We start from the raw sequence: 20701 nt of genomic DNA, 5'->3' as shown, positions 1-20701 counted from the left end.
TTTAACATGTTAAGCTTCGCCTGTAAAAGTGGAACGCGACAGCGTCTTGCAACGCTGCCAGGGAGTCCACAGAACGCCATCGCCAATTCGGCTGTACGCCTTGCTGGACGGTAAATTTATTTTTTGAGGAAAGGAAATGTATGATATCTCTCTCTCTCGCATATCTGGGTGGACACCTGCACCTCGCCGTAAGGGAAAGGGGGAAGATGGGAGTGAACGAAGACGCCGTATTAGCTAGACGCGCCTTTGTTCATTCCAAACCATTCAGCTGGCATTACGGAGTGGCTAGCGTGCTCGTATCGCACTCCGGAGACCCTGGTTCGATTCCCCAACTCGACCAATTTCGTTCTCGGTTTTATTGATTTATGCGGTCTAACTAGAAAGGTTAATTAGGCTATTTCATATTTATATTATTGTATTTCTATCCATCGTGTTCTGTCACTAACCTGTCAATTGTTGGAACTGTCTAGGATGTTCGACACAACGTATATGAAACGAGCAACGTCTTACTGAGTGGGGAAGTGCGTGGTGGTGGAGGGAACGCGGTTTCGTACTTATGTTTTTTTTTTCAGCAGCGTCTCCTTCCGCGGACGCTGTTGTCGCTGCGGCGCGCGTCTTTCTTTTCTTTTCTTCTGACCTCTTCATTCTCCTCTATATTAATTAGGCTAATTGATTAATTAAGCAATTAACTAAACTCAGTCCAACTTAGTTGCAGCATCACTATACGATCCCTTTGATTGGTTGCATGGTTACTAGCCAAAGTACAATTGGCCCCATTTGAAATTCGCGCACTGTGACGTCACGAGCATTTCGACCAATTGAAAAGCGTGACATTGGGGGCGGAGCTGGTTACGAGGCCGACGCCGACGCGAAACCCAGGAACGGACGCCAAAGAGCTGCGCTCTAAAATTTGTAACTTGTTGGAACATCGCTGCTCTGACTGCTGGAGCTGCCGCGATGGCACTGAACAGCTTTTGCGCCGTGAAACAGGCTTTGCTAGAACGCGCAGCGTTGTTGTGCGGGCCTCCGTCAGTTGTAGAGGAAAAACAACGAAAAGCTGGTACTGTCTTCCCAATTTGAGAGAGAAAAAAGAAAGCTCCGAGCAAATGAAATTTCCCTAGATTATACAAAAAATCCCTTTTCCCCTAAACAACGTCCAAATTCTCTAGATCTAGGGAAAAATCCCTAGGGTTTGCAGCGCTGCCCACATCCCTCACCACCCACGTACCTCAAGCGCGATTCAGGCGGGATCTGTCCCAGGGAGCCAGTTATGCGCACTTCCTTTCCTCAAATCATCGGAGTCTAAAACGTTGCCAACGCCAACGCCGCTGGCCTATGGCTTCAGTGCCGCGTTATTGCCAGAATGTTGTCAATGAGAACGCATGCAGCGCACATCTATTACTACCGCCACGTAGCTTAGAGCACGACAGGTGTCCACTGTCCCAGGGGCCCCAGTTATGCGCCTTTCCTTTGCTTTCCGGGGCATATCTCCCCGGGGTGCCTCCAAAATTACACCTTTAGCATACCGTGTACCGTGCTACAGTTAGCGTTGCTGTTGTACCGGGAGACCGCGCGCCGTCAGTGCGCATGTGCAGACCGCCTTGTTGGCGCCAGGTGGCACCAGGTACCCGGAAGCGGCACGCGCCCCTGCCTTATCAGGATGAATCAGCGCGGGTGCTGTGGTGATGGGCGGATTCCCGGCATTCCGGTAACCGTTAACGGTAACACAGTACACGGTACGCTAAAGGTATCTATTGTCGCCATGCATTGTGAGGCGAGACGGGCGCTGGTACAAGGTCGGCCGGTATCAGACCCCATGGTACTACGGCAGGTTCGCTGAGGAGTTCTTAAGGACGGCCCTACGCCCATCGAGGATGTCTCACTGGCGGACGGGACCAGAAGCGGCAGCTCGGCTCACATTTGCAACGTGTTTACGCGTCACCTGTCGCAGCTGTCCGCTTGTGATGTGGAGCGCAGGCCTCGACGGGTATACGGTTGTATAGGGGCCAGTATACAATCAAGGGATCAACTGATTTTTTTTAGCAGTCATGGATTAAATATGCAAAGCATGGAAACTGAAACGGTATGTGCCGGTTTGATACCACCATATCTGTACTGTCGTGCTTAGTGTGTTCCAGGGGGCGGTCCGTAATTTAAAAAAAATGCTGTGGCTTAGCTCAGCTTGGCCAGGATAACGAAAGGTACGTTAGGCGCCGAGCATAACATGCTCGGCCCCTAACAACTACGGCAACTTATGAGCCATGGCAACCGGTTGCCATGGTTACGGCGCATGCGCAGTACTCTCCTGTGACGACCGCCTGAAATGCGCCGCTGACTAGCTTAGTGTAGCTTTTGCTACAAAAGCTTCCAGTCTGATTCCACTGTGCTGTATCTGTCAGCTGCAGAATGCATATCCTCGTAATTGTGCCTGTCGAGAGTAATCAGAACAAGACGAGGAGAGGATGACAAAAATGCAGAAGAGGCGGAGTTTATTTTAGAACGCTTCAAGTGGTTTATAGCGCTACTTATTTCCATATTCACAAGCCCCAGGTTATTCACGCACATATGGTCGTCGATGTCTTAAAAATCAAATTTCGGGCGCGCTTTTGCTGCGTTTGCAAGACTCCTTTTGTTCGAAATGTTTGCCACACCTTTTGAAACAGACCACAACTCATGTGCTCCCATATTTGGAGGACTTTGTTGCACGATTTCTTGATCACCTTTAGCGCGCATTTTACGATTCCGGCCGTCTTCGCGTTCCTGCGAATGGGCAGATGTGCGTATTTTGCCTCCGTCCACCGAATCTTCTCGCTACGACTCCTGGGATAACTGATAGCAGTGTTCATCGCCCAAAGTAAATTAGACTCGTCTTCTTCTTAATTATTTAACACAGTGTTTTTCTGCTAACTCATCCGATAGGTCACATTCGTTGCGGGAGTTGAAGTTTCTAGTTTCACTACATACGTGCTTAGCTCCGCGCTTCCGAAAAAAAAGGGACAACACTTAAACAAGGTGAGATACACCTTGGCTACGGCAGCTCACAAAACCGCTTTAGCAATCCATGCGTCTCGCTTGTCCGTGGGTTTCACTGGTACATAGTTTAAGCTGGTTTATTTCGGATGCCATCACTATCTTTCTGTTCAGCTCATTCGTCCTTTCGAAACACGACTGCTGTCATCTTCTTTACTGCCATTATCACCATCCCCGGGGGAGGCACGAGTCCACGCTCCCACGAAGAACCGTGACTCGAGGCAGGCAGCACGCCTTTCCTCGTCCGCCATACTAACGCTCAACACGGCGTCTTGCTTTTCGTAAGCCCTTATCCCAGCCCTCGAGGATCCCTTCAACCAACCCAGCACCGTGGTCTCCGCCGCCATGTCACGCGCCAGCAGTCCGAGGTCGGGCACGCCGTCCGGGTCCGTCAGTTTCGCCATAGTGCCCGCCGCCGGTGCACCGACCGACGAAGTGCAGACTGGCGGACCGTACGGCCACGGCAGCTTCCAACGGCGGACGCTCTCCTTCGGCATCGCCGCCACGGTGGCGTTGTTATGTCACAGCCAGTCGTTCGCCCTCATTTCTGGCCCCGTGGACCACTGGTGCAAGCCGCCATCGCAGTTCTCCCACCTCTCGGTCGAGACCTGGAAAAACGTCGGCATACCCCTGGACGTAGAAGGCAGCTACAGCCAGTGCTACGCCTACGCCAATCCCACATCTGGTAACGGCAGCGGCCCCACGGAGACATTTGCATGCGACGCGTGGGACTACGATCAAGGACTGGCCGCGCGGACTGCCCGCAGCTTCTGGAACATGGTCTGCCACAGGCGGTGGATGCGGGCCCTGGCCGACGCAGTCTACATGAGTGGAGCACTGGTACTCGTTCCCCTGACCGGGTACGTGGCTGACATGTCGGGCCGGCAGCCGGTCATCACCGCCGCTGTGATGGCTGTGCTCTTCAGTTCTCTGAGCAGCTGCTGCGCCGACACGTACTTCGTCTACGTGGCCACGCGGTTCGTCAGCTCAGGAAGTGCGAGCACCATCTTCGTAATCACGTTTATCCTGATCTACGAGGTGACTCCGTTCAAGCACCAGGCATCGTACCTTGTCCTCGTGAACTGCGTCTCGTTCGTCTGCGTCAATATGTTCATCCTCTTCGTGGTCCGCATTGATTTGCCCTGGTTTTGGCTCCAGGCAGTGGTCTTGAGTCCCACGGTACTACTGCTCTCCGCTTTCGGCGTCATCAACGAGTCACCCCTGTGGCTCATCTCGATGTCCCGATTCCGCGAAGCGGAGGAAGTTATGAAGCGAGCTGCCAAGGTGAACGGCGTGAAGCTCGAAGCCGCCCAGCAGTCGGTGCGCAGACTGCGGTTGCAGCTGAAAGGGCGGGAGGGCATTCACTCTGTCGTCTTACCGACCGACGTCGTGAGCGGTAAGGAACTTCGCAAGCGAGCCGCCATCGTCTTCCTCGTCAGCTTCGCCGTCATGCTCGCCTACTACCGCATGGTGTGGGCAGTGCTGGAGCGCCAAGACTCCGAGATGGTAATGGTCACGGACCTGTTCGTGGGGATACCCTGCTACGCAGCCCTCTACATCGCCATCAACGTCGCCGGCAGGAAGCAGATTCTCTTGTTCATGCTGCCGCTGCTCGGAGGTCTGTGCAGTATGTGCGGCGTGGCTGTGTACGCGCATCCTTGGTACTTCCCCTACGTGCTCATGACCATCGCCAAGCAGTGCGCCATACTGACCACGATTGCGCAGTTGGTCTTCACGGCGGAACTGTTCCCGACGAGCGTTCGGTGCGCGGTCATGTGTGCAGCGTACGCGTGTGGTCGCGTAGGGGGTGTTGTCGCCTCTTCGCTCCGACTGCTGAAGGCGTACAGGCGCGAAGATGTGGGCTTTGCCATCGTCGGCGGCGTGGTATTTGCGTGCCTGGTATTTGTTGTGAGACTGCCAGAGACAAGCTTTGGACGCCAAGAACGTCCAAACATGGAGCAGAGGAAGGATCTGCTGTTTCTAATGCAAGAGTCTCTGAAGGCGATGCCACGCGCCAGTGGACGTAGCAGTTCACGTGCAGCTGGCCAGCCTCGTCGATGATATCGGTGCATCGTGCTCGGAGCGTGAGCAATGCCCTTCAAAGCCAGGCCGTATTAGAGCTGCGTTATAATGTGTACACAGCCTGAACATGTCCCCTAAACAGCGTTTAGGAACATTTACTTTCATATTGTTACCCTTCAAACCGGATATCGTCGTTTCGATTGAAAATGTGCAAAACTATTTTTGTGTATGTGCCGTACCACACACACCATGCCGCTCAGTGTATCGCTGTGAGCTGTCATTTTTGTTTGGTACCGTTGTTCCTTTTTTAAAATTGAATTAACTTTAATACAAATGAAAATTGGTCACTGCAAACAAGAAATTGTTTTTGTTTATGCACAATTACCACCATGCTACGGAAAGTCATCTCTATCTTGTTTATGCCAGTATACTGTATCTATGACCAAGAAAAATAAGTTGTTCACAAGCGTGGTATTTTTTTTTCATTTGTTCCAATGCCCACTGCGTGCCTGTGTTGATTGTCCGTGTAATTTCCACTTGGATCAGACTAGCACAGCAAATACGAGTTTACAGAATCAGCCATGACAAAATTTTTACTGGTTGCCAACGCACAAGTTTGCTCGCCTGAACAAAAAGCCTCGAACAATACAATGTGCAGACACTAAGGTGAACACTACTGGCGCTGCAGTGGAAACAGGTTGTGCGTAATTCCAAAAGCATTCAGAGCAAGAGTGGTCTTACTTGCTCAAAATCTGTTGCTAATAGCTGTTCCAGGTCAGGTGGAGATGCAATGGCTGTATCAGCCACCTCCGAAAAGTAGGCAAGCATGTGGTTGATGACTCAAACGGGCCGGTCTCGCTAAGCCCAAAATGACTTGCGAAATTTCTTATGCAGGCCTTAGTTGCCGCGTACCTGAGAAATGAAATCGTAAAGGGTACTCGACAAAAATTAGGCAGTGGCTTATATACAAGCGAAAAGCTTCAGTTATGCTTGGTTTGACGTCATGGCTGTCGCAGTTAGCGCACAATGCACTGGGAGCACCACTATAATGGTGGAGGCGTTCGGCCGTCCACACACTGCCTGTACGGAGGCGGAGGAGGAGACGGAAATCGGTGCGGTTAAAACTGCCCGCAGGAATGCGGAGAGGAGGGCGGGCAACACGCGGCTGCAACGAAAGGTCGAACGGTGGGCGAGGAGGCGAAGCGCCCAGTTGTAGCGACAGCGAGGAGGCGACGCACATGCGCAGTAGCGCGCGGCTGCGCCGAAAGGTCAGGCGACGGCTGCGGAAGCGGCGTTGAGCGACCACATGCGCGGCACATGACGTCACTCGGTTTCGAGCGTGCGCATAACTCACCAGTGGTGGTGAAAACTTTTTAATAAACAACAGGAGAGTTTGCAGACCAAAAATGGCCCTTTACATAGGTGGAGTCCTTAGTCCGGGACCCCGCTGGACGAGGCCGCTACTCGCGCCCGTTGGACTAGAGCCCTTTGAGACTCCAGCCCCGAGCAGTTAAGCAGGGCTGCATGCCTCTTGGGAAGGGGAAGGATTGGGGGGAAGGGAAGGATTCTTTTGACAGGCCCAAACCATGTGGAAGGTATCGGATACTTCTCCACAGTGAGGGCAGCGCCCATCAATTTTGGGGTCTAAATGTTTCACTATTGCAGGACAAAACAGAGTGTTGGTCTGCAAGCGCCTCAGAGTTCGCTCATCAGCTTTACTCAGGCCCTTAGCAGGGACCGGGAAAAGCCGATGGCGTTCGCAATAGTCGTCCAGAATTTCTCTGAACCGCAGAAGCGGTTGCACAATCTCCGAGCCGGAAGAGCCTGGGTGAGGTGCCCGGTAGGTAAGCGCTCGGGCAGCCGCGTCCGCAGCCTCATTACCTCTAACGCCCTGATGTCCCGGAGTCCAAACTATGCGTTTGGGCGAAGGGTCCGATTCCCTCACTGCGCGCTTTAATATAATGTAGGCTAAAGGTGAAATCTCGCCAGCCAGGTAGTGTTGACAGGCTCGACGCGAATCTGTCACGATTACCTTCGAATTCAAGTCCGAGGCGGCAAGCGCAATGGCTACTTCCTCGGCCTGTGCTGAATTTCGAGCTCGAAAGGAGAGCCCGTTAACGCATTGATCCTGGTGAACTACTGCGGCCGTGTAGAATCCATTGGGCGACGGCCCTGCCACGTCAACGTAGTATACACCCCGTTTGGATCCGTGTTGGTGTTCGAGGGCCCGAGCGCGCGCCTCTCGTCTGCCTTCGTGTGTATGTGTGTCCATGTTGCGCGGGAGTGGAGGGACCCAGAGCTTGTGACGCCATAGCTCCGGAATCCGACACGTCTCCTCTGGAGTGCACTCGTGTTGGATGTGCAAGCGGTCTAGCAGGCGGCGCCCGGATGCCGTCTGCGAGAGTCGCGTATATTGGTTCACGAGGTGGGCCTCCCGTAACTCCTGGTAGGAGTTGATCACCCCCAACGCCGACAACTTAGCATTGGAGGTGGCCATTGGGAGGCCCAGGTGCTCGCTTTGTAGCCTTTCTAACGATGGTGTCGATTCTTATTTCTTGTTGTTTTGTAGTGCGAAGGTAGGGAGCGGAGTAGAGGATCCTGCTGGTCACGAAGGCATGGGCGAGCCGAAGCGCGTCCCTGCCTCGCAACCCGCCGCGCTTGTTAGAAACGCGATGGATCATGCGTCCGACCTGTTCGCCTACGCGCTTGAGTTTGGCAGTAGTGGATTCCGGGCTGAGCCTGTTATGGATGAACAGACCTAGTATGCGGAGCTCCCCGACCTCTTTGATAGGACCTCCCGTCAGAGAGATTTGCAAACTCGTGTTGTATTTAGGATCAGATCTGATGTGCAGAAGTTCCGATTTTGCGGGAGCACATTGGAGACCACAGCCGATAGGCTCCCTTCGGTAGTCCAAATTGTTATGTCGTCCGCGTATAGTGCGTGATGAATGCCTTCCACCCGGGCCAATTGGTGCGGAAGCTGCATCATGGCAATGTTGAAAAGAAGTGGCGACAGGACCGCCCCTTGGGGTGTACCCCGTGTACCCATCGTGTATGGTCCGTATTCGTCATCCTCAATCTTGAGGAAGGCCTGACGCTTTGAGAGAAAGTCTCTTACATATGTGAATGCCTTGCGCCCACAATCAGTGGTACTCAAGTTAGCCAAGATGCTGCTATGACGAACGTTGTCAAAGGCCCCCTTAAGATCGAGGGCAAGGATGGCCTTGTCGTTGTGGCGCATGGCAGTGGGTCGTATTATGTAGCGGTGTAACTGAAGGAGGACGTCCTGCGCAGACATGCGGTCGGAACCCGAACATAGTGTCTGCAAAGAGGCCCTTGGTCTCTATGTGTGGAGAGAGGCGATCCCTAACCATCGTCTCCATAAGCTTGCCCACACAAGAGGTTAGTGAGATGGGCCTCAGGTTGTCGGTATTCACTGGCTTGCCTGGCTTAGGGATGAAAGTGACCAAGGAGGTCTTCCATTCGGGAGGGAGTGGACGCCCGTCCCAAATCTGGTTAATGTACACTAGCAGGTGGAGGTAGGCCGAATCTGGGAGGTTGGCCAACAGATTGACTGTTATGCGATCCCGACCCGGAGCTGTATTTCGCCGCATTTTAGCTAAAGCCGCCTTAAGGTCGTGTAACTCAAAAGGGGCATCAATGTCGGGATTCGGCTTTCCCGCGTACTCGTACTCGGGCCCAACTGGGTCCTCTATGCGGCAGAGATATCTGTCGCACAGGGTGTCCGCGGGTTGAGCCGTCGTACCTTGGTACCCGTGCAAAGCCCGCCGGAGCTGTCTTTGCGTCTCCCCTCTCGTTTGAGTGGGGTCGATGAGACTGCGAAAGAAGCGCCATGTTCCTCTCGAGCTCATCTGACGCGCTGCGGAATTACACTTCTCAATCCAGTTTGAATCGGTGAGCTGGGCAGCATACGCCGCAGCCTGCTCCGTGAGGTCGACAATGCGAGCCCTAAGTTTGCGATTCAGCTTTTGCTTCTTCCACCGTTTGGTAAGACTCCGGCGAGCCTCCCACAAGTGCAGGAGGTGATTGTCCACTGCAGGGATCTCTTCAGTGGTCTGAAGTGTCGTGACGTGTTGTCTTTGTATCGTTCATTATTACAGCGCAAAGACGGCACAGAACAAGAAGGGGACACAACAGCGCTGCTGTTTGTATCGTGTCTTTGTATCGTGTCTAATTGCTTTGCCCACTCCGCATATCCGCCGGAAAAGAGCACGGGAGGTATCTCTTTTGTTCGAAACTTATGCCAATCGGTCAATTTAGTGTGGCCCCACTTTTTGCGAGCCGCCTTCGCCAGAAGAGTAACCCGGAGAAGGCAGTGATCGCTACCAAGAGTCTCTCCCAGGTTCTCGCAGGTAGCGTCTCTGGTGTTCGTAACGAGAGTCAGGTCAGGGCATGTGTCTCGCGTAACCGAGTTGCCCACACGTGTGGGACAACACGGATTCGGAAGGAGTGTAAGACGAAGTGTGGAGTTGAGCTCCGCCAGCTTGCGTCCTCTGGCCTTCTCAAAGTGGTAGCCCCAATGTAGGCTGGGAGCATTGAAGTCCCCAACGATCACTAGAGGTTCCTTGTGAGCCGATTTGAGCGCGCGGTAGAGAGAGAGAGAGAGAAAACTTTTATTGCTCTTTCAAGAGATTCGCGGAGATGAAGACTTCTTGGTCGTCCTGCTTGGGCGCTGGCGACTTGAGTCTTCGAGCAAGGGTGGGCCCTCAGTCCAGGGCTCCACTGAGTCGTGCCGCTTCAACAGCGTGCTGTACCAAGGCCCTCTGGACCTCGAGCTCGCTGCTGGAGAGACAGCTCTCCCATTGCTCCTCACTCGGTGGTTGATAATTGTGGAATGCTATGTTTCTTTCGCACTCCCAGGTAATGTGATAGAGTGTAGGTGTACCGCCGCACCAGGGACAGTCTGATCTGAATTGCGTTGGTGACATTTTGCTGTATATGTACAGGTTAGGAAAAGTGTTCGTCTGTAGCCTACGCCATCCTACAGCCTCTTCCCTAGTCAGTGCTCTGTGTGGTGGTGGATACCTCAATCTAGTTCCCCTATAAAGTTGTAGGGTCTCTGCGTAGCCTCCCTCGCACGTGAGTAGCCGTAACTCCGGGGCGTCCGATAAGCCTGCTCGGTAAGTGAGCCCTCGAGCCAGGCTGTCCGCCCTTTCGTTTCCTGCTACGCCTGCGTGAGCTGGCACCCAGGTGATATGCTGTATAGGCGTTTTTCCAGCGGAAGCTGCCGCCTCGCCGATGATCCTAAGGGCGATGCCGCTAATGTTGCCCTTCGTATAACTCTTGCATGTTTCTTTCGAGTCCGTTAGAATGTTCAGGGAGCGGCCTCTTCTATAGCCTTCGGCTACCGCCAGCGCGACGGCAATCTCTTCGGCCTCCGCTATCCCCGACACTCCCACTGAAGCGCAGGAGGTCATTTCCCCTGTACCATTGACTACCACTACAGCGGCTGTGCGCTTCTCTACGCTTGCGTACATAGAAGCGTCCGTATATAGTGTGTTTTCGGATCGGCCTAGCCTTTTGTCCATCTGCTCGGCCCTAGCCCTCCGCCTCTCCTCGTGTAAGTTGGGATCCATGTTTTTAGGCAATGGCCCTACATTGAAAGTCCTTCTGAGGTCGTCTGGTACTTCTGTGTATCTGTCAGCCAGACCACCGGTGTTCCGACCCAACCTCTTCAGGAGCGCCCTTCCTGTGGGGGAGCCTCTGAGTCTAACCAGTTGTGCACCCGTTTGAGCCTCTGCGAGCTCGTCGAAGGTGTTGCTGACTCCGAGCTGGAGCAGTTTTTCGTTTGATGCGTTCCTGGGTAGGTGCAAAGCGATCTTGTAGGCCTTCCTGAGGACACAGTCGGCCTGCTCCCTCTCCGCTTTCGTTGTAGCGTGGTAAGGCAGCGAGTACATGACCCTGCTGACGATGACGCGGTAGAAGATTTCGTTGAAGGTTAGCTTCGTTTGCCGTACCAGATCAACGGCACCAACTAACCGTTTCGAGTGACGGCGTTCGGAGCAACTAGCGTTTTCTGAAAACCTTACCAGACGCCGCCGCTTTCCGTAAAACCGGACAGCTCGGCGTTCCTCGCACCAATAAGTGGAGACGCCGAACGAGGTGTACACAATTCTTCGTCAGGGGTTCGCGTTCCTCTCTCAAATCAGGCTATGAATCCGAGCGTAAACAATGCTAAGCACATTTTCTTGAGCCGGCATTCTCGAAAAAAAAACGTTCGAGGACGCTTGTGGAACGCGACGCCTTGCTCGTTGGACAAATCGCTTGGAGACTCTAGGAGGCCTCTCAAAACACAGACGCTGCTCAACAGCAGCATTCGTAGACGGCTGAGGTTCCATTAGACCTGTTCAGAAACGAACGACGCTACCCCGACGTATATTGAAGCGAAAAGCTTCACTACGCGGGTCAGAGCCGAGCTTCGCGTGAGCCGCACTGGTGAGTATTGACCCTTCTCACCAGTGCGGCTCACCCGAAGCTACTCACCAGTGCGGCTCACGCGAAGCTCGGCTCTGACCCGCGTAGTGAAGCTTTTCGCTTCAATATACGTCGGGGTAGCGTCGTTCGTTTCTGAACAGGTCTAATGGAACCTCAGCCGTCTACGAATGCTGCTGTTGAGCAGCGTCTGTGTTTTGACAGGCCTCCAAGAGTCTCCGAGCGATTTGTCCAACGGGCAAGGTGTCGCGCCGAACGGGCGATGGCGTTTCATGGACTGCCTGGCAACGCGGCAACACTGTCGCGTTCCACAAGCGTCCTCGAACGTTTGTTTTCGAGAATGCCGGCTCAAGAAAATGTGTTAGCTGAATAGCGCTGCCATCTGCACATTGTTTACGTTCGGATTGATAGCCTGATAGAGGAACGCGAACCCTTACGAAGGATTGTGTACCTCGTTCGGCGTCCCCACTTATTGGTGCGAGGAACGCCGAGCTGTCCGGTTTTATGGAAGCGGCGGCGTCTGGCAAGGTTTTAAGAAAACGGTAGTTGCCCCGAACGCCGTCACTCGAAACGGATAGTCGGTGCCGTTGATCTGGTTCGGCAAACAGCACTATGCTGCCCAGTGTCTTCAAAGCACACTTTATGCTTCTGGGCCGGGTACAGGTAAGCTGCAGCAGTTTATCTCACTTTTTGCGCATGGGAAATAAGCTGGCAGTTTTAAAGCGGTAGGTGATAGTTGCCGCTTGCAGCAATGTTTTTGACATCCGCGCGTTTACCTTTTAACCAAAGCTTTTGCGTTCCTTGCGCCCTTATACCGACGCCGCTACATGATTATCATAATTATCATCATAGTAATATAGTGTGTATCAGGCGACAGCTGGTAACGCCCGGACTCCTCAGAACGGACGCATCGCTTCAATGACTTTGCTTCCGCTCCTAGCATTGTTCCCGCTAATGCACGAACGCGTCTCATATAACCCTTTTCTCTATGCCAGTGCCTTCAGACGCAAGAGAGAGAGAGAAAACTTTTATTGCTCTTTCAAGAGATTCGCGGAGATGAAGACTTCTTGGTCGTCCTGCTTGGGCGCTGGCGACTTGAGTCTTCGAGCAAGGGTGTGCCCTCAGTCCAGGGCTCCACTGAGTCGTGCCGCTTCAACAGCGTGCTGTACCAAGGCCCTCTGGACCTCGAGCTCGCTGCTGGAGAGACAGCTCTCCCATTGCTCCTCACTCGGTGGTTGATAATTGTGGAATGCTATGTTTCTTTCGCACTCCCAGGTAATGTGATAGAGTGTAGGTGTACCGCCGCACCAGGGACAGTCTGATCTGAATTGCGTTGGTGACATTTTGCTGTATATGTACAGGTTAGGAAAAGTGTTCGTCTGTAGCCTACGCCATCCTACAGCCTCTTCCCTAGTCAGTGCTCTGTGTGGTGGTGGATACCTCAATCTAGTTCCCCTATAAAGTTGTAGGGTCTCTGCGTAGCCTCCCTCGCACGTGAGTAGCCGTAACTCCGGGGCGTCCGATAAGCCTGCTCGGTAAGTGAGCCCTCGAGCCAGGCTGTCCGCCCTTTCGTTTCCTGCTACGCCTGCGTGAGCTGGCACCCAGATGATATGCTGTATAGGCGTTTTTCCAGCGGAAGCGCAAACCCTCTTCGTGAACCGGTCCTGTTTCCCTTTCCTGTCTATAAACTGAAGGTGCTACATCAGGGGAGGGAACGATGGAAGTGCCACTACTGGTTGCAGAGAGATACCCATACTGAGTCGTGTTTTGGGGCTCGCAGGCATCGCCAACGTTTTCGCCGCCCGGACATGTGAAGGACGCAACAGTCGCTGCGGCGGGTGCTCCACGGGACAACGACCTGTCGCTATCGTACTGCCTTCAGCGTAAGCGCCATAGTTTCTTTGCTTTTAAGGCGAAAGCCTTCAATGGCTCATACTCGCGGCAATGACTCTGTCCGTCCGTCCGTCCGTTACATAATACCGTGGCCGCCGCGATCTGCTCCGTCGCGTCTCGATCGCAGAGGCCACGATACGATAAAATGTTTGTGATTTTTGGCGCTTATAACAGATGGCGCCACCCATCCGAGGGTGCTAAGCAAGGACTTCCTGCCTACGCGTATGCCATTCTCCTTGTCTAGTGTAAGGACACTAGAGGGTGCTGCGAGAAAGGTTTTATACAGAAAGAGCGTTAACTCAGAGTGGCGGAAAAGAACTAGAAAACTAACCAGTAAGTATGCCGGTCATGAGGACGGAGAAAGAGCATTAAATGACAGGTTAAAAACGCGGAAGTTAAAAATTGAATGAATTTAATGGAAAGAAACATAGTGTAGAACTATATCAATAGTGGAAAAGGCAGATCAGGAAATAATTTTTCTATGATAACTCAAGAGGCAGTGCCCTACTTTTTGAAGCTAGGTCAGGGTGTCTTAGAACGCGCAGCTACGAAAAGAAATTTAACGAAGAAGATGACACATGTGCAGTGTGTGGTAGATCTGTGGAAACAATTGAACACATCATAATCAAATGTGATGGTATCCATCCGGATGTCGATGCAGGCGCAGTCACTCTTCCTGAGGCCCTAGGGTTTAAAGATAACAATGGTCATGTAAATAAATCTGCAGTGGAAGTCAGCAAAAAGTGATTGGAGGATTGGTGGCTGAAAAGCAGAGATGTGGCATAAGGTTAGAATTGTAGGAAACCGTAGATAATGATGATGGCGAATCTGAATGAGAATTGCCAACACAGTAAACAAAAATTCAGGGGGCACTTTGACTGTCTAAAGTGGGTAGAGGCGGAAGCGTTTGCTGCACCATCTTCTCTGTTTTTGTGGCACTGGTGGCGTCACATGTAATTGAGTACTAATTACTAACTGATGACAAATCACTAATTAATGGTTAATTACTGATTAATGCCTGAATACTAATTAACTGCTAATTAATGACGCTTAAGCTTCGCCTTTAGGAGTGGGACGCGACAGCGCGTTGTAGCGCTGCCAGGGAGTCCACGGAACGCCACCACCCGTTCGGCGCGATGCCTTGCCCTTTGAACGCAACGCTTTTTGAGGAAAGGAAATGGCGCAGTAATTCTCTCTCATTTCGGTGGACACCTGAACCGTACCGTAGAGGAAGAGAGGAAGTGGGAGTTAAAGAAGATAGATAAAGAGGAGACGTAATGAAGAAAATGAAAATTGTATTTGAGGAAAGGAAATTACGCAGTAACTGTGTCACAAAATTGAGGGAGGGGGGGGGCACTTTTTTGACCTAAAGTGTGGTCACTGATGTGTGGTTAAGATGTTAAGCTTCGCCCCAGAGTGGAACGCGACAGCGTCTTGCAACGCTGCCAAGGAGTCCATAGAACGCCATCGCCCATTCGGTTCTACGCCTCGCTCGTCGGTAAATTGGTTTTTGAGGAAAGGAAATGTATCTGTCTCTCATTTGTCGGTGGACACCTAAACCTCGCCGGAAGGGAATGGAGGAGGATGAGAGTGAGTGAAGACACCGTATTCACTAGACGCGCGTTTGTTCATTCCAAACCATCGAGCTGGCATGGCGGAGTGGATAGATGCTCGTCTCTCACGCCGAAGACCGGGGTTCGATTCCTGAGCTCGACCAATTTCTTAATCGGTTTTATTTATTTATATGGCCTGACTAGTAAAGCTAATTAGGCTAATTGGGTAATTAAGCAATTAACTAAGCTCAGTCCCACTTACTTGGAGCATCACTATACGATCCCTTCAATTGGTTGCATGGTCCCGTTTGAAATTCGCGCACTGTGACGTCACGAGCGTTTCCACCAACTGAAAAGCGTGACATTTTCTGTCGACAACTGCTGCTTACAACGATGAGACATTAAAGGCTTCCGCCTTAAAAAAATAAAAAATTCAGGGGGCACTTTGACTGTCTAAAGTGCGTAGAGGCGAAAGCGTTTTCCGCACCACTTTGACAGCTTCTGCGGCATTGGTGGCGTCACATGTAATTCAGTGCTAATTACTAAGTGATGACAAATCCCTAATCAATGGTTAATTAATGATTTGTGCGTGAATACTAATTAACTGATAATTAAGCTTAAGCTTAAGCTTCGCCTTTAGGAGTGGAACGCGACAGCGTGTTGTAGCGCTGCCAGGGAGTCCACGGAACGCCACCACCCGTTCGGCGCGATGCCTTGCCGTTTCAACGCAACGGTTTTTGAGGAAAGGAAATGGCGCAGTAAATCTCATCTCGGTGGACACCTGAACCGCACCGTAGAGGAACGGAGGAAGTGGGAGTGAAAGAAGAAAGACGAAGATGGCCCGTAGTGAAGAAAATGAAAATTGTATTTGAGAAAAGAAAATTACGCAGTAACTGTCTCACATATCTCGGTGGACACCCGTCAAAATTCAGGGGCGGGGGGGGTGCACTTTTTTGACCTAAAGTGTGGTCACTGATGTGTGGTTAAGATGTTAAGCTTCGCCTCTAAGAGTGGAACGCGAGAGCGTCTTGCAACGCTGCCAGGGAGTCCATAGAACGCCATCGCCCATTCGGTTCTACGCCTCGCTCGTCGGTAAATTGGTTTTTGAGGAAAGGAAATGTATTTCTCTCTCATATCTCGGTGGACACCTAAACCTCGCCGGAAGGGAAGGGAGGAGGATGGCAGTGAGCGAAGACACCGTATTCACTAGATGTGCCTTTGTTCATTCCAAACCATCGAGCTGGCATGGCGGAGTGGATAGCATGCTCGTCTCGCACTCCGAAGACCGGGGTTCGATTCCCGAGCTCGACCAATTTCTCACTACGTTTTATTTATTTATATGGCCTGACTAGAGAAGTTAATTAGGCTAATTGGGTAATTAAGTAATTAACTAAGTTCAGTCCCACTTACTTGGAGCATCACTATATGGTCCCTTCAATTGGTTGCATGGTTACTAGCCAAAGTACAATTGGCCCCGTTTGAAATTGGCGCACTGTGACGTCACGACCGTTTAGACCAACTGAAAAGCGTGACATTCTCTGTCGACAACTGCTGCTTACAACGATGAGACATTAAAGGCTTTCGCCTTAATAAAGAAAGGAAAGCTGAGCATGATGGCAATTGCCACCACCCCGTTTCAAAGGGGGCGCTCCTATCCATCCATCCATCCATCCTAGGTTTTCGCCTCATCACACTTTAGATCACCAAAGTGCCCCCTCAAAATTTTTATTCCGTCTCGGACTTGTTCAATACTCCTAACAGAGTTTCGAAATGACGCAGCCCACTTCATTCTGCATAAGAGGTCAATGGCGCAAGGGGACAACTCCCGTTCGAGGTTTGAGCCTCAGCGTCGACAGCTAGAAGCGTGGCTATTCTTCTCTGTTGTTGGCACTGAATGTAACGCGGGCTCTTCCATGTGGTGGCCGTCGGAAATGTTTCTTCCTTGATGTGCGCACACGTTTGCGCACATTGCGAACACAAGTGTGCATGCGATAGAATACGCCTTTATTTGGACGTCAGTGTACCATGCTGTTAATTACATCTAGACCCGACGGAAGTCCTTACTCATAGTCGATTCGTCTTGTGATGAAGCACCAAGTCACTGTGCGAGAAAAGAAGAATAACGGTGCGGTAAAACTTGTAAACACGTTCATTTCATGCATCAAACCATGTTTTTGCATAATGCGAACGCTCGGGCTCTTTACTGCTAGTGCCAAGCGAAAAGCTCGAGACCAGTTTGAATGAAAGAAAAACAAATTGGCGGGGGCTTAGCTTTGGTTAAGCCTGGTAGGTTGCGAAAGCAAAAGCGCTGCGCCTCCAGCTGAAGGAACGCAGTGCGCCGCGTCTACAGGTCACGCGTGGCTACCGGCCGCCGCTGCGCGACGACTCAAAGCGTCTTCGGTATTTTTTTATATTTTGTTTTTGATGTTGTTGCGACTGAGAGAAATAAAACATAATCTACAGCTGGTTTGACGTCACAGGAGGCAGTAGCGCCGCAGGTGCGCAGCGCGGCAAACACACACCGTAACTGCAGCCGGGCTATCTGAAGGAGCGAGTTGGTCGCCCATATTCACTCCGCTAAAGGTCGAACGTAACTGCGGCCGGGTCACGCGAGGGCTTGAAAGTGCGAGTAGTATTGCTTTCGCAATAAAATTGTCTAGCCGACAAGTGTAGGTCCACAAATGAAATGTTCTGTTACAATGGGCTAGCCCATTCTTGGATGGCTCACGTGCCCTGCTGTCATCGCTGCTTTCAGCCGGTCTACGCCGGTCAAATACGCGTCCTGTGCAGCGTTCTCCGTTTCCCAGCGTTCGTGTGCGCTGGCTTGCTGCAGCCGCTGCTTGACCAACATAGCGTTTCTCCACTGCGTCGTGGCACTGTCAGGGCAGCGTTGCGTTCCTGATTTTAAGGCGGAAGCCTTTAATGCCTCATCGATGTAAGCAGTTGTTGTCGACAGCAGTCACGCTTTTCAATTGGTCGAAACGGTCGTGACGTCACTTTGCGCGCATTTCAAACGGGGCTAATTAGTTTAGTTTGGTTTACGGGGTTTAACGTCCCAAAGCGACTAAGGCTATGAGAGACGCCGTAGTGGAGGGCTCCGGAAATTTCGACCACCTGGGGTTCTTCAACGTGCACTGACATCGCACAGTACACGGGCCTCTAGAATTTCTCCTCCGTCGAAATGCGACCGCCGCGGCCGGGATCGAACCCGCGTCTTTCGGGTCAGCAGCCGAGCACCATAACCACTGAGCCACCGCGGCGGCAAAAACGGGGCCAATTGTACTTTGGCTAGTAACCATGGAACCAATGAAAGGGATGGTATAGTGATGTTCCAAGAAAGTGGGACTGAGTTTAGTGAATTAGTTTATTAAAAAAATTACCGACGATTACGTTACTTCCTAATGCGAAATTTGAGCGCAGCAAATAAGCTGTTTCACCTTTTCGATAGATTGAGGCAAAGAAATCGAGCAACACATGTATGCGCTATCACAGAATTTTTTTTTTATTTTTCACACGTATTCCTTTAACAAAGACTCCACTAACAGTTCTTGACAGTCATGAAGGAAGCTTTGTGGTCGGAGAAATAGACTGATATATGTTCGACTTGGTACACCAATGCTTGATTCTCAAAGACGAGATCTATACAAGTGCCTCGCGAGGTTGTCACAGCCGTGGGACGCGTTACGAGCGAGAGGAACGGGATGTTCTCCCGCATAAGTGTTAGGAAATTGCTGTTTGTCTTTATGTCAACATTAAAGCCCCCCACTACTAACATCGGTGTGGATCGATGGACGGTTAATGCGAGTTGCAGGAAGTGCACGACGTCTTTCGTGAGTGCGGTAGGGGCGAAGTAGGCAGCTACTACCAGCAAGCCGTTGGGCAACTTTGCGGCGCACAGTTCGCCAACTTCATGTGACGTGCCAAACATTTCGACTGGTATTGCAGAGAGACCTGTGCGCAAGTAGATAGCGACTCCCGCCGCTCTGTTGTGGTCTCTGCGAGCACCACAGCAGTATAGGAAATCTATGATTTCGAGAGGCTCTTCGGGATCCACCCAGGTTTCAGCAAAGCAAAGTACAGAGGAATGGCGCAGAATGTGATCGTGGTGTACGTCCTTGGCATGTGCGGCAAGGGAGCGTACGTTAAGAATGTGGTTGTGAATGATGAATCAAGTGCTGCCAGCGAATGACGCGTCCATTGGCTGTCTGCGTGTGTTACTGATGTGTGGTTAACATGTTAAGCTTCGCCTGTAAGAGTGGAACGCGACAGCGTCTTGCAACGCTGCCAGGGAGTCCACAGAACGCCATCGCCAATTCGGCTGTACGCCTTGCTGGACGGTAAATTTATTTTTTGAGGAAAGGAAATGTATCTCTCTCGCATATCTGGGTGGACACCTGCACCTCGCCGTAAGGGAAAGGGGGAAGATGGGAGTGAACGAAGACGCCGTATTAGCTAGACGCGCCTTTGTTCATTCCAAACCATTCAGCTGGCATTACGGAGTGGCTAGCGTGCTCGTATCGCACTCCGGAGACCCTGGTTCGATTCCCCAACTCGACCAATTTCGTTCTCGGTTTTATTGATTTATGCGGTCTAACTAGAAAGGTTAATTAGGCTATTTCATATTTATATTATTGTATTTCTATCCATCGTGTTCTGTCATTAACCTGTCAATTGTTTGAACTGTCTAGGATGTTCGACACAACGTATATGAAACGAGCAACGTCTTACTGAGTGGGGAAGTGCGTGGTGGTGGAGGGAACGCGGCTTCGTACTTATGTTTTTTTTCAGCAGCGTCTCCTTCCGCGGACGCTGTTGTCGCTGCGGCGCGCGTCTTTCTTTTCTTTTCTTCTGACCTCTTCATTCTCCTCTATATTAATTAGGCTAATTGATTAATTAAGCAATTAACTAAACTCAGTCCAACTTAGTTGCAGCATCAGTATACGATCCCTTTGATTGGTTGCATGGTTACTAGCCAAAGTACAATTGGCCCCATTTGAAATTCGCGCACTGTGACGTCACGAGCATTTCGACCAATTGAAAAGCGTGACATTGGGGGCGGAGCTGGTTACGAGGCCGACGACGACGCGAAACCCAGGAACGGACGCCAAAGAGCTGCGCTCTAAAAATTAGCCTAATTAACCAGATTATGTTAATTAATGATTAATTAAAGTGCGCGGATTCGAGTAATGAGGTCACCCACGGGAATTAAAAAAGGAGAAAATGAAAAAAAAACCCTAAAAAGAAAAAGAAAAATCCAATAAATAACAAATAAAAACACAAAATTAACAAATAAAAATAAAGAAATCAATACCAAACAGCGCGCCAGGAAAGGCTTTTTCGCCTTGCAGCACTTTAGAAAACCAAAGTGCCCCCCTGCATTTTGAGTTTCCTCCTTTGCCTTACTCGTTTTCGCGCTGCAGGGCTCTAGAAATTGCGCTTTTCTTCGTTTCAAAAGCTGATATGACGTCATCTTTTCGAGACGCAGCTCTCGAATCATCGAATCCCAGACCCAGTTGAATCTTATTCGTGGTCTAAACGCTCTGTTGGTTTTGTGAAAAACAAAGGCGCATAACTGGTTTACTTTGTCGGTGGACGTCTCAAGCGCGCCACGAACGCCGACTAAAAGCTTGCGTTGCCAAGCCTTTATAGTCGGCGTTCGTGGCTCGCTTACATATCGACCTCGGGTGTTCTGTGGTGCCGTTCGAAGAGATAAAGCTCTATTAGAACGCCATGGTTGTCAGCGTTGACCC

The 20701-nt window shown here is 51.3% G+C and overlaps 2 protein-coding genes across 3 annotated transcripts in view; both read left to right on the top strand.

Moving 5' to 3' along the window:
- The window catches only part of LOC149331832 (uncharacterized), a 105379-nt gene that overhangs the window by 12050 nt on the left and 72628 nt on the right, over positions 1-20701 (top strand). Inside the window, exons 1-2 of one of the 2 annotated variants that reach the window (XM_089556886.1) lie at positions 11922-12168; positions 13286-13388. In XM_089556886.1, coding sequence (XP_089413012.1) covers positions 12118-12168; positions 13286-13388 — 154 coding nt within the window. In that variant the 5' untranslated portion in view covers positions 11922-12117. Of the gene's footprint in view, positions 1-11921; positions 12169-13285; positions 13389-20701 lie in introns of those variants that run through there. The other variant, XM_089556885.1, reaches the window with a different exon arrangement.
- Positions 129-6536, top strand: LOC149331834 (solute carrier family 22 member 6-like). The gene has a single exon (XM_089556884.1). It carries the CDS (start codon positions 3376-3378, stop codon positions 5089-5091), a length of 1716 nt encoding a protein of 571 aa, XP_089413010.1. The 5' UTR covers positions 129-3375; the 3' UTR covers positions 5092-6536.

Source organism: Amblyomma mixtum, chromosome 8, assembly GCF_055824585.1.
Source record: "Amblyomma mixtum isolate Tamu chromosome 8, ASM5582458v1, whole genome shotgun sequence".
NCBI classification, from domain to species: Eukaryota; Metazoa; Arthropoda; class Arachnida; order Ixodida; family Ixodidae; genus Amblyomma; species Amblyomma mixtum.
The sequence above is the reverse complement of the archived record's forward strand: the minus strand, read 5'-3'. Positions and strand labels throughout refer to the sequence as shown.

What these genes read in the sequence shown, in the direction of transcription:
- LOC149331834 (XM_089556884.1), top strand. Translation starts at nt 3,376, where the DNA reads ATGTCACGCGCCAGCAGTCCGAGGTCGGGCACGCCGTCCGGGTCCGTC.